This window comes from Phodopus roborovskii, unplaced genomic scaffold (assembly GCF_943737965.1).
Source record: "Phodopus roborovskii unplaced genomic scaffold, PHOROB, whole genome shotgun sequence".
NCBI classification, from domain to species: Eukaryota; Metazoa; Chordata; class Mammalia; order Rodentia; family Cricetidae; genus Phodopus; species Phodopus roborovskii.
In genome coordinates this window covers 27,936,170-27,951,614 of record NW_026126480.1, presented here as the reverse complement: position 1 = coordinate 27,951,614, position 15,445 = coordinate 27,936,170, and the positions used below count along the sequence as shown (strand labels likewise).

Genomic DNA, 15,445 nt, shown 5'->3' with positions numbered 1-15,445 from the left:
GCGTACATGTGTGGCGTTGCCTCTATTAGGTCAACAGTTGAGAAGACCCGCCCACTTTAGGTGGTACCATCCCTGGACCCTGATCTGCACAGAAAGGAGAAAATGAGCTGAGGACAAGCAAACATTGTTCTCTGCTTCCTTCCTGGCCAGACAGACACACAATTAGACCTGGTCCCTCGAGCTCCTGCTGTCCTGATCCCTCCTTCATGATAGACAGACTGTATCCTGGAACTGTGGGCCACAATAAACCTGTTCTGTAAGCCGCTCTGGTCAGGGTATCTTATCACAGCAATAGGAAAAGATGCTTAAACAAGGGTATTACCTCATCCAAGTCTCTCTAAAGTGGGATGTGCATATAATTTCCATTGTTCAGAGGAGAAAACCAAAGCTCAGAGAGGCTAAGTACCTTGTTTATAGTCGCACAGTCAGTAAGAATCTACGGGGGCATTAAATCATGTCTTCTGAGTTTCTCCTGTTTGAGAGCTGGGCTTATTAGTTAAAAGCCAGACAATCCAGGTGTGTCTCAAGGATAGACAGCCGCACGCACAGTGTCCAGCCTCACTTCTTGAGGCTGCTGTGCTTCTGCCATTATCAGCCAATCTTGCTGATAAATCTCTGAATGTTGTGAAGGGGAATGTGGCTGAATTCAATGTCTGTGGCAACAACAGAACAGATGGCATGGTCCCTGGGTGTAAACTGAGGCCTCCTGCTCCCACAAAGCCCCATCAAGCTTTCCTGTACAGGTGACAGGAGAGGAAGTGGGGCAAGATCTTCGATATTTTTGTTTCTTCCCTTCTCGTGATGAACCTCGCGTCTCTGGTGAGTGGGTGGGTGTTAAAGTAGAGGGGAAGGAATGGTCTGTGCTTTGTAATGTCCAGCCTCCTTAGCTCTATGCCTTTAAATGCATCCAAGCTCGGGCTAATGAGAGTCGGATCTGAAAGCTGGCAGACACTTTAGTTGTTTGGATTCTAAATTTAGACTGTAAGGGTGAATACCATGAGTCAACAAGCTCACAGAGGGGAAGGTGGAGCCAATTGGCAGGTGGCATCGTTGTTTTCTAAGGCCGATAGGCACAAAGAATCATGTGCTCTGTGCCCTCGGAGATGGAATCAGAGGCTGGATGCTGACAGATGCTATAGGAAACACCGTCAGTTCTCCATAAGTGACAGCCACATAATGCAGCAACAGGAGGGGGAGAGGGAGGGCTCTGGAGTCGCCTCTTTGCAGTGTGGCCTTGGGTACACTGTTTAGCCTCTCTGTGGCTCAGTTTCCTTATCCACAGATGTGATCACAGATGTGAAGATGAAGCAGCTGAATTGCCGGGAGTGATGTGCTTGCTTCAGGACAAGTGAGGGGGACCCTCGTCACCACTACAGAAACTGTGGATCTCAAAGGGGGAGATCAATACATGGAATTACATTATAGAAAACAAGAATAAGAGCACCTCACTAAGGGTCAATAGATTCAAAATATAGGGAGCAGGAACTAAAGTTAGCACATGGCCCAGCAATGCCAATCCTAAATAAATGCCCAAGAGAAGTGAAAAATGCATGCCTATATGCAATCTTGGAAATGAATGCATGCTCACAGCATTATTCCTAATAGTAAAAAACATTAAAACCCTAACGTTTACATGTCATAATGGTTGAACTCTTTCATCTACTTGATGAAATCCAGAGTCACCTGGAAGGTGGACCCCTGAGTGTACATGTGTGGGGTTGCCTCTATTAGGTCAACAGATGAGGTCAACAGGTAGGTAACTGTCAAATAACAGAAGGAAGGAAAAGAAGTAAAAGGGGCAGGGCTGAGGATGTGGTGCAGTGGTAGAGTGCTTCAATCTGCCTTGGAAGAAAGGAGAAGGGAGGGGAAGGGAAGAGCATGGGAAGGGGGGAGAAGAGGAGGGGAAGGGAGGAAAAGAAACCAGCTCATTCTTGCTGTCAGCAACATTACAGTCTAATGTGGCCCCATAGACAACCACAGAATAAACAACTAAAATCTTGGGTAACTTCAGGGACTCAACAGGTGAAAGTTATTATCAGTGACCAAGTTAAATACACCACACACTGAAAGGGAGTTTACAAAGGAATGAACACACTTCTATCTAAAACCTAGCAGATGGTCAATACAAAACCCAGTGACAGAGGGCCTGGCCATCCAGGGTCAGCTTCCCACGCCCTTCACTGTGGCCAAGGTCAAAGGCAGCCACATGTTTCTTTATTTCCTGGACTGTGAGGAAGACACAGCCCCAACTCCAACAGACATGTTATAAGACAAGTTTGGGAGTAGGTGGGACAAGCCAAACAGATGGATGAGCGAGTCGGGGCAGCCATGGAGGACTTTCTGAGTGGGACAGGACTCAGGGACTGGTGGAGGTGAGGAAGCAGGTGCAGCATAGCTGTGCATGGCAGGAGGCCCTCCCAAGTCATCCTGCTCACTGCACAGAACTTTGGCCCTTCATTTCTACTTCACTGAACAGTGTTGCCGAGATGGGATTCATACGCTGTACAAGGCATTCACTTAGAGCAGCCAAGTCAATGGCTTTAGCGAATTCACAGAATTATACAATCATGCACCCTGTTACTTTTCCAACATTTTGTTCCCCAGAGACAAGCCCTGGCCAAGCATGGTGATGCAAGCCTGTGACCCCTGAACCTGGAAAGCTGAAACAGGAGAAATGAGAGTTTAAGGCAGATCTGGACTACATATCAAACCCTGCCAGTGGAAGGAAAGGAAAAAAGGAAGGGAGGGAGGAGGAGGGAAAGGAAAAGCAAATAAATAAACAAATAAATAAATAAATGGAAGCTCGGGTATGCTGGCACATGCCTGTAGTCTCCCAATACTTCCTTGGAGGAGATGGGAGGATCCTTGGCTACATGGAAAGTTCCAGGTCAGCCTTGGCTATAAGAGGTCTCTCTTATAGCCCTAAGACAACTACTAAGGGCCTTTGTCCCTGCATGTTCTGCCTGCTCAGGACATTCCACATCCACACCATGTGCAACAGGGGCCTCCTGCACCCAGTTCTTGCAGATAGGAGAATGTTGTCAAGGTTCATTTGTCTTTGGCTCCTTCTCAGGGTGCTGCTGTCACATCCTCACTGACCCTGATGGGTAACACTCTGAAAGAGCATCAAGTCCATCCCCTCCCTCAAGCCCTCCTGCCTCTGATCTGATGGGCAGGAAAGCTGTGCACCTCATGGAGAGACCGGCCTATGTAGCAAATTCTATCTCTTCAGCTACTGTCACAGGCATGACCCTGGCAAATGATTTAACCTCTGACACAGTTTCCTCCCCTGTAAGGCTTGGGAACAATATGTGTAAAGTGCCTGGAGCATAGTAGGCACTCAGAAAACTCAAGCTTTTGTGCAGATCAGGCTGCCTTCACAGACATCCAATGTGTAGCAGCTAAGGGTCTATGTATGTTGTCCTGCAAGCTGGGCCAAGGCCAGACAAGTGTGATTTCTCCCTACCCTCCCATTAGCTCTGGCTTTCTTTTAAGAAGAGTCACCTCTGGGTGTGGCAGACTCAAATGTGGGGATCGAAAGGTCCATGTTATAAAGCATATGCTTCCCACCTTCCCGAGTAGGTGATGTTCTCTTCAAAATTCTCCTTTAGTGTACCTATTCCCTTTCTGTGACCTCAGTCTCTGTGGTGCCAGGGGTGGCACATGGAGCCTGGAGCTAAGCAAGGGCTCCAGCACTGAACCACTAAACCATTCCCATTTCCCCCCAAACCCTCTTAAACAGGCCAGGACTCAACCCACCCTCCCTCCTTCTCTCTTTCAACCTCTAAGCTTCCAGGTTTCTCTGTCCCTCAGCTACCCTACCGTAGTCTCCCCAATTTGGCCAACTTTAGAACCTGATACCCTTTGACCCCGAGACTCAAGTCCTTACTCAACAGCAATGCTTTGTAAGTGTTAGGGCCGTGTCAGTATAACATATCTGCTGGCAGGCAAGCACCCAGAGAATCCCCTGTTTTGTTGGTACAAACATTTTCTGATTCATGCCTTCTAAGGGCTAGCTGGTGCACTGCTGAGTTGGACCAGGAATTCAGATCCTCTGCAGTTTTAATCCAAATGAAATGACATCGCTGGAAAGGCCTCACAAAGGAAGGCCTCAGATCCACAGCTATTACTGGGATCCCATAGCTAATCCATAGTATTTGGACTTTGCTGATGTGGTCACAACACATTCTCTGGTAAGAAAAACCCACATCATCACATTTTTTGGCCTGTAGCTTGACGCAGCCTTACACTTCTTCCCTGGGAGGTTCTCATTTGTAGACCTGAGATCCACAGCTGTAGGCAAATTGCCTGGGAAGGTGGAGGCAGAAGGCTCTAGAGTTCAAGGTCATCCTCATAATGAATTTGAGGTCAGTCTGGGTTAAATGAAAATCGAGGTTCAAAACCATAAAAACAAAAAACAAAAAAAACAAACAACAAAAAAGCAAAGCAAAACAACACATCAACGGTAAAAATATACACAATGTTCTGCTGACTTTTAAAATATCACTAAAACCTAGATATTGTGGTTTAATAAGAATCAGGAGAAGCAAATAGGCCGAATAAATGCTTTTTCAGGGAGAAATAACATGCAACATAGACAGATGAACACCAGCAGGTTCCTAGTCCCAAGGAATCCTCCGGATGCTCTCCTGTCCCTGTGCTGCAAGCAAGAGAGCTCCCAGAGCCTCCTTCTCAGACTTAGTTCCCCCACGTGTAACATCCATCTGCCCTGTCCCCACCCCCAATAGACGTGATCAGTGCCACAGGTGCAGACAAAGTGAATACCTCAATACACCTAGATACCGTTTACCTTCCTCTCTGTACAGTCATCTGTCTGACACTACACATGCTATCCTATTTGATCACCACAAGGGCCTTCTGTGAAAAGTCCTAATGGTCTCCAGTCACACAAGAAAACTGAGTCTCAGGTGTAAGAGTCACTTGCTTGTGACTCCACTGACAATAATAAGAAGCAGAACTCTGGCTCTGGGAGAAACCCAAATGTGTTTAATCACAGCACATTTTCAGCAGATGTTGGACACTTGGTTTGACAATATAACAGTCTCCTTTCTTTGACCACTTAATGTGAGGTGCACATTGTGCTGGATTAATGACCATGCAGCCCCCTTTAGGGAAGAGGGTGGAGGGTGGTTGTTAGTATTACCATTGCCATTTCCTTGCTATACAAACGGAGTCGCAGAGAGGTTAAGACAATTGCTCAAGGTTGCCAGCTAGGAACTGGGAGACCTAGTCCATCAGGTTATATCAGTTACTATTCCCACTGCTGTCACAAAGGACTTGACAAAGGCAACCTAAAGAAGGAAGGGTTTCTTTTGGCTCACAGCTACAGTCCATCGTGACAGGGAAGTCACAGAGGAGGAAGCCTGAGACACCAGAGAGAAGAAATGCTACTGCTCAGCTGGCACTGTCCCTTTCATTCATTCCAGGACCTGGCCCATGCGATGACATCATCTACAGTTAGGATGGGCCCTCCCTCCAAAAAATCCCTTTCAGAAATGCCCAGAGTTGGTTTCCATAGTGATTACAACCCCCATCAAATTACCCCTCTGCATCAACCATCATAAGTCTTCCCCTACTTCTGCACTCCTAAGTACAAAGAAGAAGGCTTAATGTGGCAGGGGGTGGGTGAAGACTCAAAGGAGGTTGGGAGAATACATTTGCATAAACAAATTTAGGACATTAAATTTCAGGACCAAACCATTAAAAAAGGAAATCATCTCTGACTGAACTTTGATCCCAAGAGAACAGCATGGGCCTGCAAGCATTTCAAGAGAAGGCATGTCCCAGCCTGGCAGATTTCACAAATTTTAAAGGAAAAGAATCTATGTGTGAAAGGTGACATCATCCTAACAGCCCCACACTCTGGTGAGTCTTAAAAATAAAACCGATGGAAGGAAGACATGAAGTCATTAGATGTCTCCTAATCAAATTCTTATTTCTTTGGAGGGTTAAAGAACAGAACGAATTAACATTTGAGAAGACTAGGGAGAAAAAAACTAATAAGATTAAATTGAAATGACAGCTTAAATTCATAGACATATTTCTTAATAAAGAGCCATAGAATTATCAAAACAATGATCTCATTTAGATTGTGCCTCAATTACAACTGAGGCACGGTCATTCTCATTTTACAAGTAGGAGAAATGAAGCACCAAGATGACATCACCCACCCAAAGTCCCACAGTGGGTTGATGGCACTGACTATAAATCCACACAATACCATGAATGATAATTCACATAGTGGTCCTGTGTATGTGCACCGTTGTATATGAATGTGTACTAATATGTGTGTACATGTGTGTGTAAGCGTGTGCATGCATGTGTGTATGTGCTCTTGTGTGTGTGCGCCCCATATATACTATATACGTGTGTGTGCACTTGTGTGTGTACATGTGTGTGTGTGTGTGTGTCTGCCTCTAGTGAGGATTAATCCAGTGCCTTTCACAAGCTGTGCAAATGCTTACTACTGAGCCATATCTCTGGCCCAAGAACATACTTGAAGCCATAGGGAGATCTGACCTGCAGACTTGTCATACCATGAAAAGAATTTCCCTGGCTCCTATGCCTTTCCCCAGGCTGCTGCAAAGCTCTGTAGGAGGGAGAGCTGCTCTAATGGGGTCAGAGTTGTAGTTACTGAGGGGACCATGCTCACTGGGTGCCACATGGTCCTTTTTATCAGTGAGATAAAATACTTTTTATTATGAAATCAAATCTCGGCTTCAGGAAGGTTGCTTCCTATAAATGGGTTTAGTTGTGAGGACAGTAGTCCTGCTTCCTTTGTTGCTGTGGCTCAGAGCTGTATTTCTATTTACTGTGGGCACATGAGGAGATCATTATTGGCATTGCTTAATGTACAATGGAGGGGCTTTGTTTTCTCCTGGAAGAGAGTTATATAAAGGTTGTATTTCCTCCTCTTTTCTCTAAAACCCTCTGTGCTGAAGAAGAGAACACACACACACCTTCTCTTACATAGTGGCTACCTTCCGGGAATCTAGAGTGGAGAATTGACGACAGTATACTACTGTTCACTGAAACTGACAAGAAAGCAAATTTTAAGTGTTCCCACCATACACATTTCAAATGCAAGCTATGGATGGCACTAATATGTTAGCTGCTGATATGGCAAACATCACACAACACTTCTTTTTTTTCTTTCTTTTTTTTCTGTAACTCACTATGGAGAGATCAGACTAGCCCTGAACTCACAGAGATCCACCTGCCTGTGCCTCCTGAGTGCTGGATTACAGGCATGTGCCACTATACCTGGCACACGACATATCTTTACATTAATCAAAGCAGCAGGCTATGCACCTTGAATATCAATATACACATTTTTTGTGTATTAGATTATTTTAAATACATTTTCAGCAGCTAGTCTTGTGGTATTTTGCCATATGCATTCAGTGGCTTTTATTTCCACAATCTTAATTTTTTTCTAAGTCAATTGCCATGTTTGCCAAAAGTTACAGTATATTTCTGAGACTACAAGCCGCTGGGATGTGAAATGAGCAGGTGGGAAACAGGAGGTAAAACACTTCCTTTGACAGACGGTACCAAACACACACACACACACACACACACACACACACACACACACACACACACTTTCTTCTAAACACAAAGCAAAAAAAATCATTTCAAGCATATTTATTCATATATACAAATGCATGTCATATGGGAAAGTAACCTGCCTTTCCCCCACAGCGCCCCCCCCCGTGTGTGTGTGTGTGTGTGTGTGTGTGTGTGCATGCGTGGGTATGTGTGTGTGCAGGTATGTGTATCCTTGCATGTGTGTGCAATAGATTCTGGTGTTATGGAAGCAATTGCTACAATTTTTGTTTTTGTTTTTGGTCTGACCTTTCTTAGATTTCCAAGTAAAATGTGAACATGGCAGCCTCTAAGTGAGGCCAGCACTTAGGAACAAAGCCCTGTATTAGTGCACCTTAACCTGTGGGGCATGACCTCTTTCGGGTCACATATCAGCTCTCCTGCATATCAGATACATTCATTACAATACATATCAGCTATCCTGCATATCAGATACATGCATTACAATACATAACGGTAGCAAAATTACCGTTATGAAGTAGCATGAATTTTGGTTGGGAAACTATTAGAAGTGTTAGGAAGGTCAAGAACTTTAGATAGAACTTTTGAGGAACTGGGGATATGACCCAGTGGGTAAAGTGCTTGCTATGCAAACATGAGTATCTGAGTTGATCTCCCAGAACCCACATTTTAAAAGCATTGGGAGACAGAGACAGGCAGATTCCTGAGGCTGAGGCTCCCTGGGGCTTGCTGGATAGCCAGTCCAGCCTGCTTGGCCAGTTTGGGCAAATGAGAGACTCTGTCTCCAAACTAAACCAGACTGACAAGCAATATAAGATGGACAGCAGCTGAGGATCAACAGCTGGGCCTGTCCTATGGCCTTGGCCCACACACACATAATCATGTACCTGTAAATACATAAATGAGTGGCATACACACACACACACACACACACACACACACACACACACATCCAGAGGCAGCTGCCTATCATCCTCATTGCTCTAGCTGAGCATGCCTACTGTGTCTATTTTTAACTTTATAACTTTGAAGTCATGTGCTTAAGCCAAGGGTGCCCCCAAATATGCTCTACCTTCTCCCCTTCCTGAACTATGCCCTTAAACAGAGATGATCAGGAATGTGCTTGCCCATAAGGTGTTTTCCCATCGGCATATGCATAGGTTTCCTGAATAAAATCTCTGTGCTTCCTTCCTTCAAAGAGGACACCGTGGCTCTGGAAGTGACTCCTGTGCCCTCCCCAACCCCTGCAGGTAATAAATCTTTCTCTACCCTCTGACTTCTCAGCTGTGCTTATTTTGGCTCTGTGCTCACCACATCCTGAGCCACTGGGTTTAGTGAGGAGTATTCACATACAAAGAACATATGAAACCGATCACTGATGAAACACAACGAAAAGCATGCTATTATTTGGGATGGGATTTTTGACTGTGTCTCAAGGCATTTTTGGACTGCTTTGACTGAAATTCTGAGGACACACATTTAAAAATAATCTGTGCACCTGTCCTTCTAGAAAGAGACTGGAGAACTTCACACTGTTTCTGACTGGAAGAGAATGTTGTTGGGGACAGTAGCCTCTGACTCTGTGTAACCTGAGAGGAACTGCACATGACCAGGAGTCTGCTGGGACAGCTGTTGTCCCTCCCTGAGACTCGCTGTCTGCAAGAGGCTGCTCACACCAGAATGTATTATGAGAACACCTTAGATATTTGCCTGAGGGATTCCTACACAGAGGGAAAATTTTAAAGGGAGCTCAAAACTATTGCCACCTACCACGACTATATATATATATATATATATATATATATATATATATATATACTTTAAGCAAATCTAAAGGACAGAAGCTGCCACATGGGATGTCTTCAGGACATGACTATTGTGTCACCTTGGCTAGGGAAATATTGTTTTCTGGCCCTCCACAAAATGATTTGCTTAATGACACCTGAAGGAAACAGTAAGTTCTTAGTTACACAGGGTATCCCAGGCTGCACATTCATCTTCATTCAGCCCCAACCTAAATAACTCAGTCAACATAAACCCAGACATCAAGAATCCTGATGCCCTGATAAGAAATGGGCCATGTCATATGGTGTGTTTAAGACCATTCCTGAGAAGTTTGGGTCTAATGATAAAATCCAGGAGAGCAGCTCACAGGGCTGGGTGCAGCCAGGTGGTAAAGTGCCTGCCTAGGATGTGTGGCTCTGGGTTCCAGCTACAGCACCACTAAGGAAAAGAGAGTAGGGAGCTTGTGTGTATCAATCTCTATGGAAGCCTTTGAAGATGAGAAAGTAAAGATGTGTGGCTGCAAGCTCATCACTGTCCACACATATTCAGGTGTGTGGAAGCCAGAGGTCGATACCAGGTGTCCTTCTCAAGCAGTCTCCACCTTAATTCTTGAGGCAGGGTCTCACTGAACCTGGAACTCACTGGTTGGTGAGAATGGGTAGCCAACAAGCCCCAGTGGGTCTTCTCTGTCAGCATCCCCAGAGCTGGGATGATGTGTGTAATGCCACCTTACCCAACTTTCATGTGAACACTGGGGATCAAATCCAGGTCCTCACGTAAGCTCAGCAAGCGCTTTACCACCTAAGCCATCTCACTGATCCCATGGGCAAGTGCTCAAACCTTTCTAGCCTCTATTTCTTCTACTGTAAAATGAAGCCCAAGAGCTTCATGACTCAAATACATAAGTGTAGACCATTGATCTTTGTGAAGCTTTGGGCAACACACAAATAAGATAAACACTGTCCCACTTGGAATCTACAGTTTAAGGTCTGTCAATCAAAGGAAACAAACCCCAAGTCACTCAAAAGCACACACACACACACACACACACACACACACACATCTCCACATACTATTGTGTGGGACATTCACGGGTGCCAGGACTCATTCTGAAGATCATCCAGGAGACTCCTTTAACAGCTGTATGTGGCAGAAATGCAACTTTGGTCCCATTCTGAAAAAATGGAAACTAAGGTCCAGTGAAGTCAATAATGTAAGGTTGGGAGTGGTAGCTAGAGTCCTGGGGCAGCTCTGCTGTTAATACTGTCCTGCCTTCCAACTGGTGATGAACCTGGAACAATCTCTAGAACTTTTTATTTTATGTAATTTTTCTCAGAGTCTCACATAAAGGGCAGTTTAGCACTGGACCATATTGGGATTTATATTATATTTGGTCATATTTACTGAAGACCCTGTGTGCAATGTGGGAGCCTCTTTGAGCCCTTGCAAGGTGACAAGGTGCAAACAGCAGGTGACTGGGACAGCAGATCCTACTCTGCTCTGCTGCTGGCACTCGGGCCACTCTATTCTTCCTGCTCTACAGCAAGCCAAGCCCATCAATCAAATAACAGCAAATCAACTCCAAAGAATACAGAACAGCAGCAATAAATAGGTGTACTGTGCTTCCTGTGACCTTTAAGCTGATTACAGCCCTGATTGAGTCCCAGTTCTGAACTGAACTGAAATGGCAGTTGAGCTAAAGCAAGGCCAGGACTGAGCCAGCTGAACAGGAGTGCTCTCACATCAAGCACTTCAACTGACTGAACCATCATGCCAGTGCCCCCCCTTTCATTTTTAAACTTTAACTTAGTATATAGTCACAATAAGAAAAACAGAAAAACAATTGCCAAAAATGGGAAGAAAACAGAAATCCCACCATGGTTAATATGCTGGTGTTCATTCTGACATGGTCTTTTTCCAATACAAAAGTATACACATTATAAGGTGATTTAGAAATACCAAGTACTGGTTCACAGAAGCCGCACCATCTGCCATCTGCAAGCAGGGGAGGAGTGGAGAGGGGTGTGTACATGTGTGTGTTAGCATGCCCACTTGTGTGGTGAGGTAGATCAGAAGTTTGAAAGCTGGAGAGCCCACTGGGTCTGGTTCAGCCCACATCTGAGGCTTGAGGCCCAGGAGGACTGGAGGAGAGGCAGGAGGAGACCAGGGCTATGTGCATAATACCAGCAATTAATTCAACCTCCTGACCCTTTCTCCTATTCAGGTCCCCACCACTAGAGAGGGGCAATCTGTTCAGCCTACCAGTTCAAATTCATATTCAATTTCTAGAAACAGTCTCATAGCTATACCCAGAAATAGCATTCACCAACACTAACTGAGCAGCCCCTGGGCCAGCCAAACTGACACATGGAACATCCCATAACAAAAAGGAAGATGGAAATAAATGCACTGAAGTTCAGATACACAGCAGGAGTTGGGGAGGGTGATCACCTGCACACCCTGCATTAACATAGATCCCCAAATCACGGCTTGTTCTTGGAGTCTCATAGCTAGATGATAAAAGCTCTCAGGTACAGGATACATAGAAGTTGTCCTCAAGGAGGGAAATGGCCATGTGAATTACATCCTGTGAACTCTATAGCTGCTGCAGAGCAGGACACACACACACACACACACACACACACACACACACACACGAGAGAGAGAGAGAGAGAGAGAGAGAGAGAGAGAGTTTCCGCAGCCTCTGAGAGTTTTTCTAGAGCTCAGGGGAAGGGTCAGCCTTTTCCGGAATAAACAGGAGCTGTGGAGCCCGCCACTCACATTTCTGTTCTTGTTTAGCCCAGAAGATCTTCACACGCTGGCGGATGTGCTTGTCCTCACGCAGCTTCTTCTGCCACTGTCGCAGTTCCTGAATCTCAGGGTCACAGCGAACCTGGGAAAGGTTACAAAACTTAGTTGGGCCCGTTCTCCACACTTTCACACCACCCCTTAACAACTCTGCATGGAAAAGCCTTCAGAATCAACTGGATGTTGTAAAACTCTTTCTTGCAGCACCTGGCTCAAACTCAGAGCCTCATGCAGGCGAGGCGAGTGCTCTGCCACCGAGCTACACCCCAGCCCTAGTTTGATGTGCTTTTGATTCTTAGAAAGCACTCTTCTCAGAGAATTACCTATACTCCAAAAGTCTGTTTCACACTTGAGCACAAATGAGATTGTGAGGCTTTGCCAGACTGATGGTATATTGAGAATATTCTAGATTTGGGTTGTCCCATAGAAATATAATGTGTAATTTTAAGTTTTCTCCTCATTTGAAAAAAGAGTCAGATGAGAATGTTTAATATATCTTATTTAACCTAGATAATTGATAGCATTAATACCCATTAACTAATATTCACTTGTTGATATTTAAAATCTTATCATTTCAACATGTAATTAACATAAAAATTAATTATGTTAGGCAGACATAGTGGCATATGTCTAGAATCCCAGCATGTTGGGAGGTTGAGGCAGGAAGCTCCATTTCATAGCCCTTGATTGAGTGTCTTCTTCCTTCTATATATATTCTATCTAATATTGAGCTATAACCAGCAAATCCTGGCTCCACCCCAACTCCTGATGAACCAGATGTGGTGGCAGATTCCTGAAACCCCAGCACTCAGGAGATAGAGGCAAGAGGATCAGAAATTCAAGGTCATCTTCCAACCACACAGAGAATTTGACTCCAGCATGGGGCCCAAGAGACCCTGTCACTCATTCTATTTGGTAGGAATGATTGGACCCGTTCTAACAATGGGAAAACCAAGATGAACAGAGAGTAGATGGTGTTCCAGGGAAGGGTGCCTAGGGGGAGGTGTGTAGGTGTGGTGCATAGCCTTTCACCCCCTTCTCCATCCTGAGTCCTCCTTCCATCGCCCATTTGCTGGAGGGACTGTTCAGCAGAAAGCTGACTCCAAGCCTAAGTGGGTAACTACATGTCAAGTTTATCCTGAGAAAGAAGTTAAAGTCGCTGAACAACAGACAAAGAACAACCACAATGTCCAAGGAAGGTTCCATGGTAACAGTTACACAGCTCTTGGAATTAACTATCAAAGATGCCGCTTTGTGGGTTCCCTTTCACAATCAGCTCCATTCATTAAAATGAAGCCACAGTTTTATAATCCAGGGAATAGGCCCCTGTATTGGAATTAGTATGTGAATCTGGGGACTCCACACACTAGATGTCAAGGTCAGTGGTCTCCCAGATGGTAACTGCACCTATCTTTCCATGGTTTCCATGTGCCCAAGGGGTAGTGTCCTTGTTTTCTTCTAGAATCCATAACTTTGACTTGCAGGACAATCAGAAGCTGGAGTGGGAACCTCAGGTGCAGGAAACAAGCAAAGGCAGCTCAGGGAGAGGTCAGGGGGACACCACAGCATGTCTAAAGAGGAGCTGTTCCCCAACCCTGCTGATAGGGCCATCCAGTGGGGGCCACCTAGGTGTGTGTCCATCAGTTTTTTTCAAGCCTCCATCTTAAGACTTCCCACCCAGTCACTGAGCTTCCTGCTGTGGTCATAGCAATGGTTATTAAAGTCACCTGCACATCTTCCTCCCTGCCAGGACACACAACATAAATACTACAATTTAACCATTTGAAGTATACTTCAGTGGCTCTAAGTACATTCAGAACATTGTGCAACCACCTCCAAGCATCCAGTTCCAGAACATTCTTATCACCTCAAAAGGAAATTCTGTACCCATTAACCAGTACTTCCCTATTCTCTCTCCTCCCTGCCCTGGCCACTAATCTGTTTTAGACTCCAGAGAATCTGTGGATTTCCATATCTAGGATATTTCACATAAATGCAATCATTTGCCCATGAACTGTTAGTGTCTGGATTCTTTCACTCACACAGAGCTTCATGTTTTATCCCATTTTCTTGCTGTAGAGCGGCCCACTGTGTAACTATGCTACTGTATGATTTATCCATTTGTCTCTTCATGGACACTGGGGTTATTGCCAACTTTTACTATTATGAACAGAGTTCTGTGAACACCTACCCACACCACATTTTTCCTTAAATATTTATTTCCCTATAGTTGTTTGACCCTGACCTATATCACAAACAAACACTTGTTTGCCCACCCATCCAAAGTCTGCGTTTGTCCACAGGGCTCTGCTGACACTACCGTGTGATCTCCTCTGTCCGGCCAGACACCTTTTTCCTTGACTTTCTTCATTTTGTCCTGGGTGCCATTCACATTGGCATAGTGCTGCTGCAGCAGCAGCCTTGTTGGTACCCACCAACATTGCCAGGAGAGCCTGGAGCACTGGAGAAGGCTTTTGTGAGCTGAGGAGAGCAGGCATCCACTGAATTGGGCTAATCCCACTGACTATTGTCCCAGTTAGGGAAGCGCTTCAGATGGCAGGAGTTGAGCTCATCAGCAAATACCAGAGTGCAGTGTGGTATCACCATGTAGTGGTTTCCCTTCTTGTGGCTTCCCACCACTTGGCCACTTTGTGAAGTCACTATGAAGAGTCTGCTTGCTTTTTCAGTGTGCACAGGAATGTGACAGATGCTATGGACTTGACTTTGGCGCACAAACAAAACAAAGCAGAAGTTTCCTGATGCAGATGTCAATTTTTATTTGTTGTGATTTATAGTTATTTATTCTGCCTTGTTAGGGATCAAACCCAGGGCTTTGAACATGCTAGGCAAGTGCTCTTTGAGCAGCACGCTGAGTCTGGCTATCAGTTTTTTTTAATGCCCCTAAAACCATCAAATTCTTTCAATTATGTATGAGTCTGATGAAAGGCATTCAGAGAACCATGTCAGTTTATAAAGCCAGCTCTAGGCTGTGGAGAAGGCTCTGTGGGTAAAGCATTTGCCATGTAAGTGTGAGGGCTTGTGTTCAAATCATCAGAACCCATGTAAAGCCTGGCACAGCAACACCTACCTATAACCCAGTACTCCTACAAGATGGGAGGCGGTGACAGCCATCCTTAGAAGCTGACATATCAGAGCCTGGCACACACAGCAGCAAATTATAGAGTTCTGTTTCAAACAGGGTGGGAAGCATGGTGTGACACTGAAGATTGTCCTCTGGCCACTACATGAGCACTGTGACAAG

The 15,445-nt window shown here is 45.1% G+C and overlaps 1 protein-coding gene across 1 annotated transcript in view; it reads right to left on the bottom strand.

Moving 5' to 3' along the window:
• Positions 1–15,445, bottom strand: part of Iqck (IQ motif containing K) — a 112,474-nt gene that overhangs the window by 17,447 nt on the left and 79,582 nt on the right. Inside the window, exon 8 of the mRNA XM_051192795.1 lies at positions 12,157–12,268. Within this exon, the coding sequence (XP_051048752.1) occupies positions 12,157–12,268 (112 nt within the window). The remainder of the gene's footprint in view (positions 1–12,156; positions 12,269–15,445) is intronic.